General features: G+C 42.8%; 1 protein-coding gene across 1 annotated transcript; it reads left to right on the top strand.

The window, feature by feature from the left end:
• Nucleotides 1–524: 524 nt before the first annotated feature.
• LOC612257 (ferritin heavy chain-like) lies at nucleotides 525–1,295 on the top strand (the record flags this gene model as incomplete). Its single annotated transcript, XM_038588782.1, is given in 1 exon segment — nucleotides 525–1,295. A coding segment is annotated over 1 exon segment (597 nt), but the record flags the coding sequence as incomplete, so codon positions are not given.
• Between the last annotated feature and the right edge of the window lie 17,053 nt (nucleotides 1,296–18,348).

Here is an 18,348-nt window from a genome sequence, read left to right as displayed (position 1 = left end):
GCACCGATGTCACCTTCGCCCTGGTGCCCGGCCGCCTTAGGCCCAGGGTGGGATCCTGGAGAGTCGGGATCGAGTTCCATGTTGGGCTTCCTGCATGGAGCCTGCTTCTCCCTCTGTCTGTGTCTCTGCGTCTCTCTGTGTGTTTCTCATTAATAAATAAATAAATCTTTAAAAAAAAATGAAGTTTGTGAGACACCTGGGTGGCTCAGTGGTTGAGCAGGTGGGTGTGGCCCCGCGCCCCACCCCCCGCCGAGCACGCCCCGCCCCCTCTCCTCGCCCCGCCCCTGCGCCGTGACCCCGCCCCCCCCGCCTAACGGATTCCACCTCCCACCTCCACAACAACGGACTTTAAGGGACTTCCCTCCTGCCGCATCGCACCGCAGGCGACGCCACGAGGCTCTCCTGGGCTCCGAGCTTGGACACCAACCGCGGACCTGCCGCCACCGCCATTGGCGCCGCAGGCCTGTCCTCGCGCCGTGGCCGCCCTCGCCCTTGCCCTCGCCCTCGCCCCCGCCCCCGCCCCGCCGCCCGGGCCGCCAGCCGTGGCCGCCGCGCCCATCTCCCAGGTTCGCCAGAACTAGCACCCCGACTGCGAGGCCGCCGTCGACAGCCGGATCAGCCTGGAGCTGTCCGCCTCCTACGTCTACCAGTCCATGGCCTTCTCCTTGGAGCGCGACGACGGGGCCCTGAGGAACTTGGCCCGCTTCTTCCAGCGCCAGGCCCGCGAGGAGACCCAGCACGCCGAGATGCTCGTGGAGCTGCAGAACCGGCGCGGGGGCCGCATCCGTCTGCGCGACGTCAAGAAGCCCGACCGCGACGCCTGGGAGAGCGGCCCGAGGGCCACGGAGCGCGCCCTGCACCTGGAGAAGCGCGTGAACCAGAGCCTGCCTGCTCGACCTGACCTGCACCGGCTGGCCACCGACCAGAACGACGCCCAGCTCTGCGACTTCCTGGAGGCCCGCTCCCTCCGTGAGCGAGCGAGCGAGCGAGCGAGGCAAGGCCATCCAAGAGCTCTGGGAGGCTACGGCACCAGCCTGCGCAGCGTGGGGGCCCCGGAAGCCGGCCTGGCCGAGTACCCGTTCGACAGGCTCACCCTGCGCCACAGCCACAAAGAGAACTGACCTGGCACGGACACCTCCCCCGGGCAGGGCCCAGGGCGACTTCCCCTGGGCGCCCCGCCGAGCGTGCATGTTGCAGTATTGCCTTGGCAGAACCTTCAGGTTTTTTTCTTCCAGTTCTGCCTTAAATAAATAAATAAATAAATAAATAAATAAATAAATAAATAAATAAAAAGTTGTTTGGTTTCAATAAAGTTATTTGGTTCAAAACTTTAAAAAGGTCTCTGGTTGATTCCCGTGCAAACCCTTCACCTTTTAAGTTTTACAACAGGTATTCAGGAGTCTCTCCACCCACCCCTGCTCTGTATGCAGCTCAGGATCTCTGAAGATGGAGAGAAAAGGTACTCCATGGAACCTGGAAAACAAAACCATCTTCCCTTTATAAACGATGTGGGGTGGCCAGCCCCGGTGGCACAGCGGTTTAGCGCCGCCTGCAGTCCAGGGTGTTATCCTGGAGACCTGGGATCGAGTCCCGCATTGGGCTCCCTGCATTGGTGCCTCCTTCTCCCTCTGTGTCTCTGCCTCTCTCTCTCTAGCTGTGTCTCTATGAACAAATAAATAAAGTCTTTTTTTTTAAACTATATGGGGAAGCAGGGATGGGGTGGAGTGAGGAGGGTGGCCTGGGGACCCGGTGTGAATGGGAGCATGTGTATGGTAAAAGTATGAAACAACATGGTCTAGAATTCACCACGGTAATGGTCCCTATGGAAAAAGTGAAGAATGGGATTAGTCTAGTATTAAAGGGAGTCTTCAACTTTATCTGAAAACATTTAGCTTACTAAAATATGCAAATGTTAATCATTGTTGCTTCTGGGTAGCAACAGGAACAATGTAACTGAATCTTAGCCCGGCTTCCCATAGACAGGTACCTGACTTCTAGGTCACCATGCGTATTGCCCTTACCCAATATCCAAACACGGTTTTCTCCTTCAACTGTACCCTTTCTTCCATTAATGTAGTAGGAGTATCCAAAACCCCAAATTACCTGCTAGAATGGCTGACAAACACAAGGTCAAGTTTGAGGCTCAAATTTGTAATATGAATATGAAGGGGAATAAATTTCCCTGAATGTTAAGCCAGTGATCTGGCTGCTTTGAAGAATTTAGGGGGTGGGCAAAAGTTGAAGCTGGGAGACCAGTCAGGAGATGCTGTAGCAGATCCAGTGAAAGACACTGGTGGCTGAACTGGAGTAGAAGCTGAGTAAGAGGTGGTAGAGACAAAGTCTAGTTGGATTTGGATGAATCAAGATTTGCTCATGAACCACGGGAAGAATGAGAAATGGGGAAAATCATCTAGGTTCTGCTGTTTGTACTTGAACACCTGACTGGATGGTAATGATAGTTATTAATTTGAGGATGTTTGCAGGGGGACACCAGGGGTGGGGAAGGCATGTCACATAAAATCTGAGATGCCTATTACATATGCAAATGGAACTCTCATGCAGGCAGTCAGAAAAATGAATCTGAAGCTCAGGTGGGGTGTCGGGTTTGGAAACAGACATATATGAGAGATATCAGTCACAGATGGTGGTAAGATCATGGGACTGGATAAGGTCAGCAGAAGTGTAGAGAGAGTGAGGCACGGCCAGCCCCGTGCCCAGGCAGCTACCGTTAGAGGATGGGTTGAGGTGTTACAACACCCAGAGGGCTGCTGGCCCCACCTTGACCATTAGCTCATTCCAGACTGTGACCATCTGTGCCCATACCCAGTGTCCCCAAGGCAGCCTGTTCCTGAAGTAAGTGTGGTTTCTGGTTGCTCCTCTCAAGATGTGGAAAGAAGTTAGTCATAACTTCTTTCTTTCTTTCCAATTTCTTTCTACCCATAGTTTGTGGCTATGGGTAGAAAGAAATTATTTCTTAGTAAAAAGATTTCCCAAGGAAATGATAGATGCATCTCTATGGATATTTTTTTCTGCTTTCCTTTAAAAACTCCTCCGCTCTCTGGGTCCACTCTCTGATGGGATGAAATCTGTACCCATGTAAATCTTAAGGTTATTCTATCTAGGAAAAAATACTCAAAACATTTTGTTTCTTCTGTACAGTGTGTAATTTACAAAGATCAAATTTTAAAATTTATGAATTTTGCATCTTGTAATCAAAGATACATGGGTAGCGTGAATCTCTTTAAAGCTAACAGATTGGGGGATCCCTGGGTGGCTCAGCGGTTTAGCTTTGGCCCAGGGCGCAATCCTGGAGTCCCAGGATCGAGTCCCACGTCGGGCTCCCGGCATGGAGCCTGCTTCTCCCTCCTCCTGTGTCTCTGCCTCTCTCTCTCTATGTCTATCATAAATAAATAAATCTTTAAAAAAAATCTTTAAAAAAAAGCTAACAGATTGCTATGAAGTATTTAGTAAAATACGAATAACTCTAGCTAAGCAGTAATCTGCTTTCACATTTTCCCATGACCGTGCTTTAATACTTTCTTAAAAATGAGTATTATGGTCCTTTAAGCTTAGTTTCCAGAAGATGTTATTACCCTCTATTCTTCCTAGTCACATTTGGTCTTTTTGCTATTTCCTTCTCTGCCTACTTTGAGGATTTCTCCTCTCCCTGGCTTTGTCTCAGATTTTGCATATTTATTTATATACTTTAATATGTATCCCTGCCAGAGATATGAGGAAGCACAGGGCAGGCATCTATTTGTGTGTTTAAAACTATCAGTTTGCTGAGGACCCTTCTTACTTTCCTGTTTTTGAGAGGCATTTTTGCTATAATGGTTTCTTAACCTCAGATTGCCTGGGTTCACATCCCAACTTAACCACTCATCTTGGGTGAACTTGGATATATTATTTAATTTCTCTGTGTCTCAGTTTCCTCACACTTAAAATAAGGCTAATTAAAGTGTCAATTACACTGGGTTTCTGTGAATATTAATTAAGTTAAGGTATGTAAATCTCTTAAAACAGTGCCTGGCACAATGTAAGTAATTTATGTACTATCTACATTACCATCACCATTGTCATCATCATCATCACCATATTTATCATCATCCTTAACTCAACTTATAAGTTCATTTGTGTGTTTTGTGTTTTGGGGAAAAGATTGCATGTCTATATTTTGCCACTGGGAATCTCTCTCGCATTTTAGCCAACTATGTCACCTTGCATATAGGGAAGGGGAAAAAACAAAACAAAACAGTACTCTGTAGTTTCTTTGGTCCTTGGGTGCAGCCAGAACTCAACAAGGAAGATTTGTGTTTATGTTGCCCCAAGCTCAGGGCCAGAAGTGAGTTTTACTGTGACAACTTTCTGTGGTAATCCTATTTTGTCTAAACCAGCTTTCCTTTTAAATGGCCTCCTAGAACACGTTTTCCTTATTCTTCCCCAGTCCAATTTGCCTGAATACTTCTCTTTCCATCTGGAACTACATATCACTCCTCAGAGATGGATAAAAACAAAGGGATAAACACCTCACTCTGTTTCTCACCATACATATGGATGTTTTGACATGAACAGGTGTAGAATGGGGTGAGAAATGGCAAAAAGAACAATATTTGAGCTACTGATAATATAAAAATTAAAATAAATTAAAACATCATGAACTTCAGGCTCTTAAGCTTTTCTGCCTTTAGAGTCAACCTGTGAAGCTTTTAAAAATCTTGAGGCACAGGGCACATCTCAGAACATGCACACCAGAGTCTTCTGGGGAGGATCTAGACATCCCAGACTATGAAACTCAGTGTAGTACCTTGCTACTATTCAAAGTGTAGTCTAGGAACCAGAAGTGTTAGTCTCACATGAGCACTTGTTACAAGTGCAAAATTAGAAGCCCCATTCCAGAACTACTGAATCAGAATCCACATTAACAAGATCCCAGGTGATGAATATGCAGACTGAAGTTTGAAAAACACTGGTTTAACTAACATCTTGGTATTCAAACACGGCTTCCCTGTGGAATCACTTGGAGAGCTGGAAAATAATAATGCCTCAATTTCCACAACTCAGTCATATAATCATGCAAGTACTGGACCAATCACACAAAAAATTTACTCTAACTTCAATTACAGTTATTGAATCAAGAATTACTAATCACACACATACACATAGAGTTTTACCCATTTTGCTGATTTATCACAAACTGCTTTGTTTTATTTTTTTATTATTATTTTAAAAGATTTATTTATTTATTTATTTATTTATTTATTTATTTATTTATTTATTTATTTATTTATGATAGACATAGGGAGAGAGAGAGGCAGAGACACAGGAGGAGGGAGAAGCAGGCTCCATGCCGGGAGCCCAACGTGGGACTCGATCCCGGGACTCCAGGATGGTGCCCTGGGCCAAAGGCAGGCGCTAAACCACTGAACCTCCCAGGGATCGCCAACTGCTTTGTTTTATAGCATGGGTTGTCAAACTATGGCTTACAAACCAAATCCAGATTTCTGCATAAAGGATATTGGTCTGTAGTTTTCTTGTGATACCTCTGTGTGATTCTGCGCTCACGATAACATTGGCTTCATTAAATGTGGAGATAGTCTCTCTTCTATTTTTCAAATGAGCTTGTGAAGAACAGGTAATAGTTCTTTTAAAATATTTTTTAAAAATCAAAAGCCTGGACTTTTGACTGTGAAAAGTTTTTAAATCACTAATCTAATCAATTTGCTCTTATGTAGGTCAGATGACATATTCTAGTTCTTCTTGAGTCTTCTTGAGTCAGTTTCTGAAGTTTATATTGGAAGTTTGTCCTAGGAAGTTGTCCATTTCATCTAGGTGGCATATGTAGTTCTGGTTCACAATATTCCCTTTTTTGCTTCTATGAACAAGGCAGTGATGTCCTTCTTACATTCCGTATATAACTTGTCTCTTTCTTCCTTTTCTTGGTCAGTCTAGCTACATATTGTCAATTTTGTTGGTTTTCAAAAGAACCCCACTTGATATTGTTTCCTCTATTGTTTTTCTGTCCTATGTTGCTTTTACTTCTTTTCTCATCTTTAACATTTTCTTACTTCTGCCTGCTTTGGGTTTATTTGGTTCTGAACTTTCTCTCTCTTTTTTAAAATGTAGAATGTTTATTTGAGGGGATCCCTGGGTAGCTCAGCGGTTTGGCACCTGCCTTTGGCCCAGGGCGTGATCCTGGGGTCCCGGGATCAAGTCCCACATCAGGCTCCCTGCATGGGGCCTGCTTCTCCCTCTGACTGTGTCTCTGCCTCTCTCTCTCTCTCTCTGTGTGCATCTCTCATAAATAAATAAATAAAATCTTTTAAAACATAGAATGTTTATTTGAGATATATTTTTATTTTTTTTTAAAGAATAGGTATTAATTCTTTAATTATTTTTAAAGATTTTATCTATTTATTCATGGAAGACACAGAAAGAGAGAGAGGCAGAGACACAGGCAGAGGGAGAAGCAGGCCCCATGCAGGGAGCCTGATCTGGGACTCCATCCCGGGTCTCCAGGATCGCGCCCTGGGCTGAAGGCAGCACTAAACTGCTGTGCCATCTGGGCTGCCCGAGATATATATTTTTAATGTGACCATTTGCAGCTATACATTTTTCTCTCATCGCTGCATATGGTGCACTCCATATTTCTTGGTATGCCATGTTTCTTTCTCATTCATCTCAAAGTATTTTCTAATTTCCCATGTGATCTCTTCTTTGACATATTGGTTATTTAGAAGTGTGTTGTTTCATTTCCACGTATTTGTGAATTTCTCAAGTTGTCTTCTGTTACTGATTTCTAATCTTGTTTCATTTTGGTAAAAAAAACATTCTTTGGGGATCCCTGGGTGGCGCAGCGGTTTGGCGCCTGCCTTTGGCCCAGGGCACGATCCTGGAGACCCGGGATCGAATCCCACGTCGGGCTCCTGGTGCCTGCTTCTCCCTCTGCCTATGTCTCTGCCTCTCTCTCTTTCTCTCTTTGTGACTATCATAAATAAAAAAAATAAAAATAAAAAAAAGAACATTCTTTGTTATGACTTCAATCCTTTTAAATTGATTGAGGCTCATCTTAGAATATGGTGTATCCTAGAGAATATGTCATGAGTGCTTGGGAAGAAGTATTCAGCTCTTGTTGGGTGGAGCGTTCTATAGATTTTTGTTAGGCCTACCTGGTTGATAGTTTTAGTAAAGTCTTCTATTTCTTTACTGCTTTTCTTCCTAGTTATGCTATCCGTTACAAAAGTAGGAATTGCCATCTCCAACTATCATTTCCGACTTCCAATTTCATCCTTCAATTCTGTAGGTTTTGTTTCATGTATTTGAGGCTTTCTGGTTATGCATATGTGCATTGATAGTATTATCTCTTCCTGATGATTTGAACTTTTTATCACTATAAAATGTGCCTCTTTGCCTCTAGTAAGAGTTTGTGTCTTCGGGATGCCTTGGTGGTGCAGCAGTTAGGCATCTGCTTTTGGCTCAGGGGTTGATCCTGGAGTTCCAGGATCGAGTCCTGCATCGGGCTCCCTGCATGGAGCCTGCTTCTCCCTCTGCCTGTGTCTCTGCCTCTCTCTATATATATCTCTCATGAATAAATAATTAAAATCTTTAAAAAAAAGAAAAGAGTTTGTGTTTTCATGTACATTTTTTCCCCTGAGATAGGTATAGCCACTCCTGCTCTCCTTTGGTTACTGTTTGCATAACGTAACTCCTTTTTACTTTCAAACTATTCATGCCTTTCAATATAATGTGTATCTCTTGTAAATAGTATATAGTTGGATATTCTTTTTATCCATTGTGGCAGTATCTGTCTTTTGATTATATAATCTATTTACTTTTAATGTTATTATTGATATGGTTGATTTATATCTGCCATACTGTTATATGTTTCCTGTGAATCTCCTGTCTTTTGTTTCTCTATTCTTCCTCTAGTCCCTTCATTTGTATGAAATAGATATTCTCCACTATACCTTTTTAATTCATTTGTTGGTTTTCATTCTTATGTTTTAAAGTGATTTTTTATTCATTTCTCTAGGGATCACAATATGTATTTTAGCACAGTCTACTTCACCTTAATACTAATACATTCCAGGGGCACCTGGCTGGCTCTTGATCTTGGGGTCAGGAGTTCAAGCCCCACATTGGCCCTAGAGACTACTTAGGGAAATAAAAAAAGAAAATACAAATACACTCCAGTAAAACATAGAAACTTTGTTCCAACATAGCTCCATTCTTTGTATCCTCAGTTGCACTATCATTGCTACATACATCTGTATATTATAGACCTAACAATACAATGGTTTATTATAATTATTGCTTTAGACAATTCCCTTTAAAAACAATTTGTGTGTATTCTAGTCACAGCCTGGTGATATTTCCTTTCAGATAGAAGAACTTTTAGATTTTTTATAAAGCAAGGCTATTAGCAATGATTTCTATCAGTCTTCATGTATCTGGGAACATCTTTATTTTACCTTCATTTCAAAATGATAATTTTGCTCAATATATTAGTGTTTTTGGTTGACATTTTCTTCCTTGCAGCAATTTGAATATCCCATTGCCTCTGGCCTCCATTATTTATTTATTTTTAAATATCTTTTATTTATTTGAGAGAGAGAGAGCACAAGAGACAGAGTGCAAGTGGGAGGGGGCAGAGAGAAAGAGAGAAGTAGGCTCCCCATTGAGCAGGGAGCCTGACTTGGGGTTCATCTCAGGACCCCAGGATCATGACCTGAACAGAAAGCAGATGCTTAACTGAATGAGCCACCCAGGTGCCCCAGCCATTGCCCTTTTCCAAAAAGATTTATTTATTTATTTTAGAGAGCAGGGAAGAGGGGCAGAGGGAGAGAGAGAAACCCAAGCAGACTCCCTGCTGAGCACAGAGCCCAATGCAGGCTTGATCTCATGACCCTGAGATCATGACCTGAGCTGAAATCAAGAGTTAGACATTTAACCAACTGAGCCACCCAGGTGCCCCCACCTATTGCCTTTTTATGTATAGGAAGGATATCTTGGGTGTACATTGATTTTTTGTATGTAATATCTCTATATATCATGAAGAATCATTTCCTTTTTCAGAAAGAGAGTGAAATGGGGTTAGATATGTTAAAGTGTCATGATATATTTAACTACTACATCCAGAACAAAATTATTTTTAGTAATCCTTGGAATAAATTATGGCCAAATTAATCTTAACTTCTTGATATTGTTTTGCCAGCTCTTCTTTTCATATAAGTAAGGGTTCTCTGGGTCTGTATTACTAGGTTTATTTATTTTTATTTAGGGGAACAAAGACTGGTGGTCCGGAGACTGGATTTTGACTTGGTTGCCAGTGCCCAACAGCAGAATGCCTGGGGGCATCCACTTACAACAAAGAGTATAAGTAGTGGAATCACTATTACTATATTTAAATACCAATGGCTGGCAGGAATGTGCTAAAGTCTGAATCTAACTGTGAATTATGTCACTGTCCCTACCCAGGGCAAGTGCTACTCAAAGGGCATGCTCACAGGAGGAGGAAGACAGCAGAGGTGGCGATTTGGAGCTAAACGTACGTACTTTCGTACTTTCATTGCTGACTCAGGGGAAGAGGTTTAGGATGCTGGTTGTGTTTTCTAAAGAGCACCTAGCAGTTTCCACCTTGTATGCGAAGCTTCCACATGTTTTTCAAATGATAATTTTATGCTTTTGATTTTCTCTCTTCTTAGTTTTCCTCACAGGAGAAAAAGCCAATTCAGTATTGAAACGCTACCCAAGAGCTAATGGACTTTTTGAAGAAATAAGACAGGGCAACGTTGATCGTGAATGCAAAGAAGAAATCTGCACGTTTGAAGAAGCAAGAGAAGCTTTTGAAAATACTGAGAAAACTGTAAGTGTATTGGCAATTTGTAAGAAACGTTCACAGTTTTGCCTACCTTTGGATGTACGTTTGCAGTCTGCATTCTCGAATTGTGTGCATCGCTCTCAGTTACAAATTGATCACAAATTACCTTTGTGAGGAACTCTGCAAGCGGCATCTAAGAATACACCTGGCTAGGAGAGCCAGGTTCGCTTCCCCATGTGTGGGTCTGTGTGGGTCGGGCTTTGAGGGCTCTGTTCCCACAGGACTCTGCTGAGCGGAGATTGATCATCCTAGCAAGGGGGAAGTGCTTGTTTCACACGAGGCTCTGATGGGGAAAGTTACCAATATCATCACCTCACTTTGCCTAATCAGTGAGGAAGTGTGAAGGAACCTAAGAGATATTGACACTGTTTTAAAATCTTTGACTTCTTGTACAAAAAAAAAAAAAAAAAGACCTATCTATCTTTGAACTCCTCTCCCCACTCTAAGAATACTCCTCCTTACCTCTCTTTACTGTAGATGGCATGCTATTCAAGGACAGCAGGGGTGGGAAAGCCAAAGGCAGTGGTCTAAATTCTGTGGAACTGCTCTGGAGTTGGAAATGACAATACCCAACATAGCCATTATATAAAGATCCATTCTTGTGCACCGACCATGAAAATAACATTAGTTGCTAAACAAGTGATGTCAGATGTACTAGAAGACAATCAAATACATCTTGTGTGTCATTTGTTTATTGCTTCACGTGATTTTTTGTGAGTGTGTGGATCATTGTGCGTATGTGTGTGTTTCAACACAAGTGGCTTTGTCTTAAAGTAGCCACATTCCTAGAGCAATCATAAGCTATTATGTACTCTAAAGAGAATAAAGTGCCATTTGTAAATGTGATCTAAATGTTATTTAGAACCTTCACTATCTATACCAAATATCATGAAATGTTTAAAGTGCAATATGGCTCATGTTTTCAAAACATGCACAAAATCTATATTGTCCTCTATATTGTATTTTTTCAATGAATGTAAGTTTTAGATATTCTCTAGTTTTCACAAAGCTAATGACTTTTCCTCCTAATTTCTTTTAAAGGAAAGGCCAGTACTTGTTCAAAATGCATTGTGTGAAAGTACTTTATGCTAGTGAACAATATTATTTTGAACTTAAAAAGGTAAGTAATTTGTGGATCCTTGGGCGGTTCAGCAATTTAGAACCTGCCTTTGGCCCAGGGCATGATCCTGAGTTCCAGGATCGAGCCTGGTATCCGCCTCCCTCCCTGGAGCCTGCTTCTCCCTCTGCCTGTGTCTCTGCCTCTCTCTCTGTGTCTCTCATGAATAAATAGATAAAATCTTTTTAAAAAATGTAAGTAATAAAAAAAAAAAAATGTAAGTAATTTAAAATTTACAGGAAAGTTGAATGAATACAAAAATGCCCTTTACTTAATATTTGCCAATTACATTTTGCCACATTTGCTTTATGTTTTCTTTCCCTTCCCCACACTTTTACTAGTAAGCTGCATATATCATAGAAACTTCACTGTGTATTTCCAAAAAAAAAAAAAATTACTTAACTACTATGTAGTAGATGTATCCCTATTTGCACTCAACAATCATTCTAATAATGTCCTTTATAGTACTTTTGTTTCCTTTCCAAGATCTAATTCAAGAATCAATTCTGTCTTAGGAGCTCTCACAGTACAGATCTGTTTGCAGCTTTTATTTATTTATTTTTATTTATTTATTTATTTATCTGTTTGTTTGTTTGCAGCTTTTAGAGTTGGGTGAGTAAACTATAAAGTTCCAGGCTTTTGTAAGTAGTTCTTGAAGAAAAAGAAAAATCTGGAGGAGACATAAGATATTTGGAGAAGGAGAGAAAGAAGTGCAACTCACAACCAAAAACGCATCTCTCTCTCTCTCTCTCTCTCTCACACACACACACACACACACACACACACGTAAAGGAAATTACTCCTGTCTCTCTTCTAATTCTCCATTCCCCTCAAAAATTTAAGGAAATAAAAGCCAAACCGAAACTCCCCAGGGAAAACCGAGACAAAGTGGAGTAGAGCTGCCAGAAACGTGGGCACTACGAGGTAAAGTCAGGCAAATTGCTCCTTGAGAGAGGAGGGGGAAGACGGAGCAGAGAACGCGGGGCGTCCTGGTGCAGTTGGGGCGGTTTTGCTTGTCCTTTTTAACGAGAGCGTGGAAGGCGTTGCATTTTGAACACAACCGCACGGTTCTCGCCTTAAAGGGGATCAATTACCGCAAACAGCATACGCGTTACTCCGGGGCCCACGGAACGGCCACGGGAGGGCGGAGAGGGCGTGGGGGCGTGGGGCGCCCGTGGCACTGGCGTCGGCGGCCAGGAGCCGGGGGGGGGGGGGGGGGGGCGGGCGGGGAGGGGCGCGGGTCAGGGAGGCGGCCCCATGTAGCCCAGGGGCCCGCGGAGGGCCAGGACGGAGCGGAGCGGGGCGGCCCCGGGCAGGCGGGTCGGGGACGCGGCAGGGGTGGGTGGGTGGGTGGGGGCGAGAGGCGGTGGCCGTCCGGGCCGCGGGGCGGTCCCGGGCTCCGGGAGGCAGGGGTCGCGGCGCGCCGGGCCCTCACCGCTGCTGAGCGTGGACTCGCAGTGCCAGATGTCCAAGCTGGCGGGTTTCCGGCAGGACTCCCACAGGGACAGGTAGTACTGGTGGTCGGCCGTGACCCAGGCCGGGCTCAGCACGGCCCCCAGGTCCAGGCACAGCGCCAGGAAGATGCACACCAGCCCCACCAGCTTCAGCGGCGTCAGCACCGACACGCGCACCTCCTCCATGCCGCTGCCCGCCGAAGCCATGCCCCGGGCGCCGCAGCCGCGCGCCCCGCCGCCGGAGGCGAGGTCGCCAGGCGGGTCCGCAGAGCCGGGAGCCCGACCTCCTCTGGAGGGAAGCGCGCGCCGCGAAGGTGGGTCTGCGGGAGCTCCCGGCCGGGCTGGGGGGTCTTGGGCAGCCGCAGCCACGCCGAGCCCGCCGCGGACCTTCGCCGCCAGCCCCGCGCCGCGCTCTGCCCTGCCCAGCTGCTCCCAGGACTGCAGGAGGGTGGAAGGCTGGCACCCAGCGGCGAGGGACAAGGGTTTGCACCCCACAGGTGGCCTCAGGCTCTTGTTCCAGGTGCAAAAGGCTGGCGCGCAACCGCCACTACTCTGTGCAGAGCCAGGTTCCTTCTCTGAACCTGGAGGCCGGTGGGCGCAGAGCACGTGCCCCCATCTCCTGGCTGGCGCTGGAAAAATGGGTCCTCCCTCTCATGTATCTCATACAAGTGTAATCATATAGTATTTGTCCTTTGTGTCTGGCTTATTTCACTTAGCATAATGTTTTTAAACTCTTCCATGTTATAGCATGTATTAGAATTTATTCCTTTTTTAATGCTGAAAAATATTCCATTGTATAGTAGTCCTCCCTTACATCCCGGGTGGTTCGTCCAAGACCCCTGAAACCAGGGTTAGTACAAAACTCTATATATACCATGCTTTTTCTTATACATATATCCCTAAGATAAAGTTTAATTTCTAAATTAGGCACAGTAAGAGATTAACAATAATAGAACAATAACAATATACTGTCATAAAAGTTATGTGAATGTGGTCGCTTTCTTAGAATATCCTATTACCCTGTACTCACCCATCTTCTTGAGATGATGTGAGATGATAAAATGCCTACCTGATGACATGAAGAAAAGTGAATAACACCCGCATGGAGACATAGCTTTAGGCTACTGTTGGCTTGCCAATTTCTCAGGAGGACCATCTGCTTTCCCCGGCTTCGGCTTCGCTTGACAGCAGGTAACTGAAAAGGTGGAAAGCGAAACTGCTGATAAAGGGGGACTATTGCATATATATACTACATTTTGTTTAACCTGTCCGTTAGACATGTGGGTTGTTTCCACCTTTTGGCTATTCTGAATCTCACTGCTTTGAAAACAGGCATACAAATATCTGTTCAAGTCTCTACTTTTAATTATTTTGGATATATACCCAGAAGTGGAATTGCTGGATCATACGGAAATTCCATTTTTAGTTTTTTAAGGAACTACTATACTGTTTTCCATAGCAACTCACCATTTTACTTTTAGATCAGCAATGCAGGGGCAGCCCGGGTGGCTCAGCGGTTTAGCACTGCCTTCAGCCCAGGGTGTGATCCTGGAGTCTTGGGATCAAGTCCCACATCAGGCTCCCTACATGGAGCCTGTTTCTCCCTCTGCCTGTGTCTCTGCCTCTCTCTCTCTGTGTGTCTCTCATGAATAAATAAAAATCTTAAAAAAAAAAAAAAAGATCAGCAATGCACAAGGGTTCCAGTTTCTCCACATCCTTCCCAAAACTTTTGTCTTTTGTTTGCTTTTTATAATAACTATTCCACTGGATGTGAAATGGTATCTCACTGTAGTTTTGATTTGCATTTCCCTAATGATTAGTGATACCGAGTAGTTCTTTATGTATTCATTAGCTATTTTTTATCATCTTTTGTGAAATGTCTATTCAAGTTCTTTGCCTACTTTTAAATTGGGTTGTTTTTGTTGTTGTTGAGTTTTAGGGGTTCTTTATATGTTCTGGATATTGATCCCTTATTAGATATATGATTTGCAAAATATTTTCTTCCATTCTATTGGTTGCCTTTTCATTCTCTTGATAGTGTCCTTTGATTCACAAAAGCCTTTAATTTTGATGAAGACCAATTTACATATTTTTCTTTTGTTGCCTGAGCTTTTGGTGACCTATCTAAGAAACCTAATGTCATAAAGCTTCCTTTTATGTTTTCTACTGAGTTTTGTAGTTTTAGCACTTATGTTTAGGTCTTTGATTCATTTTTATTCTTTTTTATGATGCAAGGTATGGGTCTAGCTTCATTCTTTTCATGTGGATGTCTAGTTTTCCCAGCACCATTTCATGTAGAGACTGTCTCCTTCCCCCAGAACTATACAGTTTTGAATTTTTATCCTTCAGACTACTTGAAAAGTCACGAGGAAGCAGTGCTGCACTATAGAGAGTAAAGCCTTCCACATCTTGCTTGCCTCAGCAGATCCACATCTGTCCAACATCTTTGTGGGTCCCATCCCTCTCTCGTCTCCCCATCTGCTCATTCAGTAGATTCCATCCCCAGGGCTCTCAACCTTTACTACTTGAAGTGTGGTCCAAGGATGCCACCAGGACTAGAATCGTCAGTGAGTTCACTAGAAACGCAGAGCTCTGGCCTCTCTCCAGACCTAAAGATTCAGAATCTGTAGTTTAATGGGATCCATAGTGATTTGTGTGCAAGTTCAAGTTTAAGAAACCTCAGCTACAAAAAAAAAAAAAAAAAAAAAAAAGAAAGAAACCTCAGCTACATCATCTTCTCATGTCTCTCAGGGCTCAACTTGTACTACAAGCAGTGGTATCAAAGCAGCTTCTAAGCAAATGAAAACTCACCACTTTATGCCCTACCCTTCAACGCATTACCTGATGCCCAGGTGAATGGTGTTTCATTCCTGTTGGCTTCTCCGCAGGCTCTAATTGTCACTAGGTTTGGTTGCATTGGCACTGATTAGTCAACGATGTCAACCTTAACTGGCATCAGTGTATTCTAGACTCACTTGTTCTCAACCACCTTGTTTTATTATGTTCCCACTTCTGAGAGCTATTGGTTTTACTGCATCTCATGCTTGATACTTGATGGATGAAGATAAATAATGATGGCTTACCAAGGGTGTCTCAAATAACCATCTTTCAGATTCTGAGGGATATGGAACTTCCAGGATGGTAATATGAGAAGTTTGGGGGAAATCTTATCCCTGGAGAAACATTTGTTAAGCTGGTGAAACTGGCATAGACACTCAAAGTCTCTAGAGATCCATCAAAGGTCTTAAAACAAAGTGAGAAGCATTTATTTAACTAAGTCTATGGGAATTAAGTAAGAATGGTGGGAGGACATGGCCTTTAAGCTAGAGATGACACATAGGACTTCACAGTTCCACCTTGCACAAGAGCTGTTCCAGGGGCCTCAGCATCTTAGGGTAGCTCCCATCTCCCCAGCTTATTGGGTGGAAGAGCTATTCTGAAAGGAATCCAGACAATTGGGTACTAGAGACAGAATTAAAGTGAAAGATAAGTAAAATTTACCTTAAATTAAAATGATAAAAGTTCAATTTATATAAATAGCCGGTAGGTCATGTAAAAAGTAAGAGAGGGGTGACTGGGTGGCTCAGTTGGTTAAGTGTCCAACTCTTGATTTCAGCTCGGGTCTTGATCTCAATCAGGGGTGTGAGTTCAAGCCCTACATCGGGCTCTATGCTGGGCATGGAGCCTACTTTTTTTTTTTTTTTTTTTTTTTGCCGAGCCTACTTTTAAAAAACGTAAAAGAAAAAAAAATAAACAGGAGAAAACAGTGAGAGATGAAAAAAATAAAAAAAAATAAATGTAAAAGAGAAATAAAACTTATTATTATAGTTGGCAATCAAGACTGAGAGACAAGGTGGTAACCCTTGTAGGGAGCAAGTTTTCATGGCTGGCATAGACTCAGGGTGATCAACACCATAGTTCTATTTTTTGACTACTGCCTTGGAGTGAAGTAAGTGAAAGTGTGATTTCTGATAATGCTTTATTATTACTTGACAAGATGTCACAAATTTTAATAAAGCAAGAAAGATAAAGCAGAATGATAAACATCTGCAGATATGTATATTTCCTTCGATATATTTTTCTCTTCAGTGCCTACTGAAATATTTTGTTAATTGTTTAAATGTTTTTTATCAAGTCACTGTTAATCACATTCCAATCTTAGGATACTCTATTGGTCATATGTCTTAATATTTTGTGTGTGCCTCAGAGGAGGGCATATCATTTTCTATTACCTAAATTAATGTGCATTGCTTATGCTCATGATTGTCATGGAATACCTTCTTTAATTTTTAGAGATAGGCTTCATTTTAAGAGAAGCAAGTTGATATCTTGAGTCAAGACATCTGGCACGTAGGACTTTTTAAAAATTTATTTTTGTTATAATCAATTTTAAAACGTCACTATTTGTGGCCATATGCTGTGCTGTAAAAATAACCCTGTTTTACAGAAGTAGCCTTTTAATTTGCATTGATTAAAAAAAGGACCTTAGACTCGTGTAGTCTAAAGATAATATTGTAATATGTCATGGATGCAAAGCTCTTTACATGTTCTATAAGTATGTTTTCCTCTCCCTTTTCTTTTACCATCCCCCATGGAATCCCAAGTGATTCCCTAGTCTAGAACATCTCGTAGTGGGAATGGTTGTTATCACTACTGTACAAGGAAATAACTGAAGTCCTAGAAGTTTAAGTGAGAGAGAATAAATGTCAGGCCATCTATACTTTCTAGTTCAGATTTCTTTTGTACCACAATACTTCAGATGCTCTTTAGTCAATCAGGAGCTCATTTAACAAATCTATGTCTATTCAACCAATTCCCCAAATTAATCAATGCTCTCCAAAGTCTTTGTAAAGCAAGCCAACTGATGCCCAGAGCATAGTCAAGACTCAGAGCTAGTAGGCTGCTGTACTGTTGGCCCATTCCATGGAGAGATGAATTTTTACCAAGAATGATCTGTTTGTTATAATACCTGTTTATAGTACTGCATATGTTCTGATAATTGCATAATTTAATTACGATTTAAAAGCAATACAGGGGTGCCTGGGTGGCTCAGTTGGTTAGGCTTCTGATTTTGGCTCAGGTTGTGATCTCAGGGTCTGGGATCAAGTCCTGAGTCGGGTTCCCTGCTCAGCAGGGAGTCTGCTTCTCGCTCTCCCTCTGCTCCCTGCTCTCCCTCCCCCACACTCTTTCTCTCATATAAATAAATAAATTTTTTTTAAAAAAGCAATACAAATAATATAAGAGAGTAACTTATTTGAAAACCAGGGTGAATAATTTGGTGTGATTCCATAAAGGTGAGACAATTTTTAAAAACCTGTCAAATTAATGTGGGGAAAAAGCAATAACAAAACAAATAATTTGAATAAATCTAGATAGAATCTAAATCCAGTTTGACTCAATATCTTTCTTTTTCTTTTCCTTTTTTTTTAAAGATTTTATTTATTTATTTATTCATGGGAGACACTGAGAGAGAGAGAGGCAGAGACATAGGCAGAGGGAGGAGCAGACTCCATGTAAGGAGCCTGATGTGGGGGACTCAATCCTGGAATTCCAGGATCATACCCTCGGCCAAAGGCAGGTGCTCAACTGCTGAGCCACCCAGGCACCCCTGAGTTCTCTTTCTATTTAAAAATAATGGAGTAGACAACCCCCAATAGGTCTATTATTTATTAAAGAAATTGAGGGGTGCTTGGGTGGCTCAAGTGGCTGAGTGTCTGCCTTTGGCTCGGGTCATGATCCTGGAGTCCCGGGATCGAATCCCACATCAGACTTCCAGCATGGGGTCTGCTCTCTCTCTGCCTGTGTTTCTGCTTCTCTCTCTCTCTGTGTCTCTCATGAGTAAATAAATACAATCTTTAAAAAAATTGAATCAATAATCAATAACCTTCCAAGACAGCGCC

This window comes from Canis lupus, chromosome X (genome assembly GCF_011100685.1).
Source record: "Canis lupus familiaris isolate Mischka breed German Shepherd chromosome X, alternate assembly UU_Cfam_GSD_1.0, whole genome shotgun sequence".
Lineage (NCBI taxonomy): Eukaryota > Metazoa > Chordata > Mammalia > Carnivora > Canidae > Canis > Canis lupus.
The sequence above is the reverse complement of the archived record's forward strand: the minus strand, read 5'-3'. Positions and strand labels throughout refer to the sequence as shown.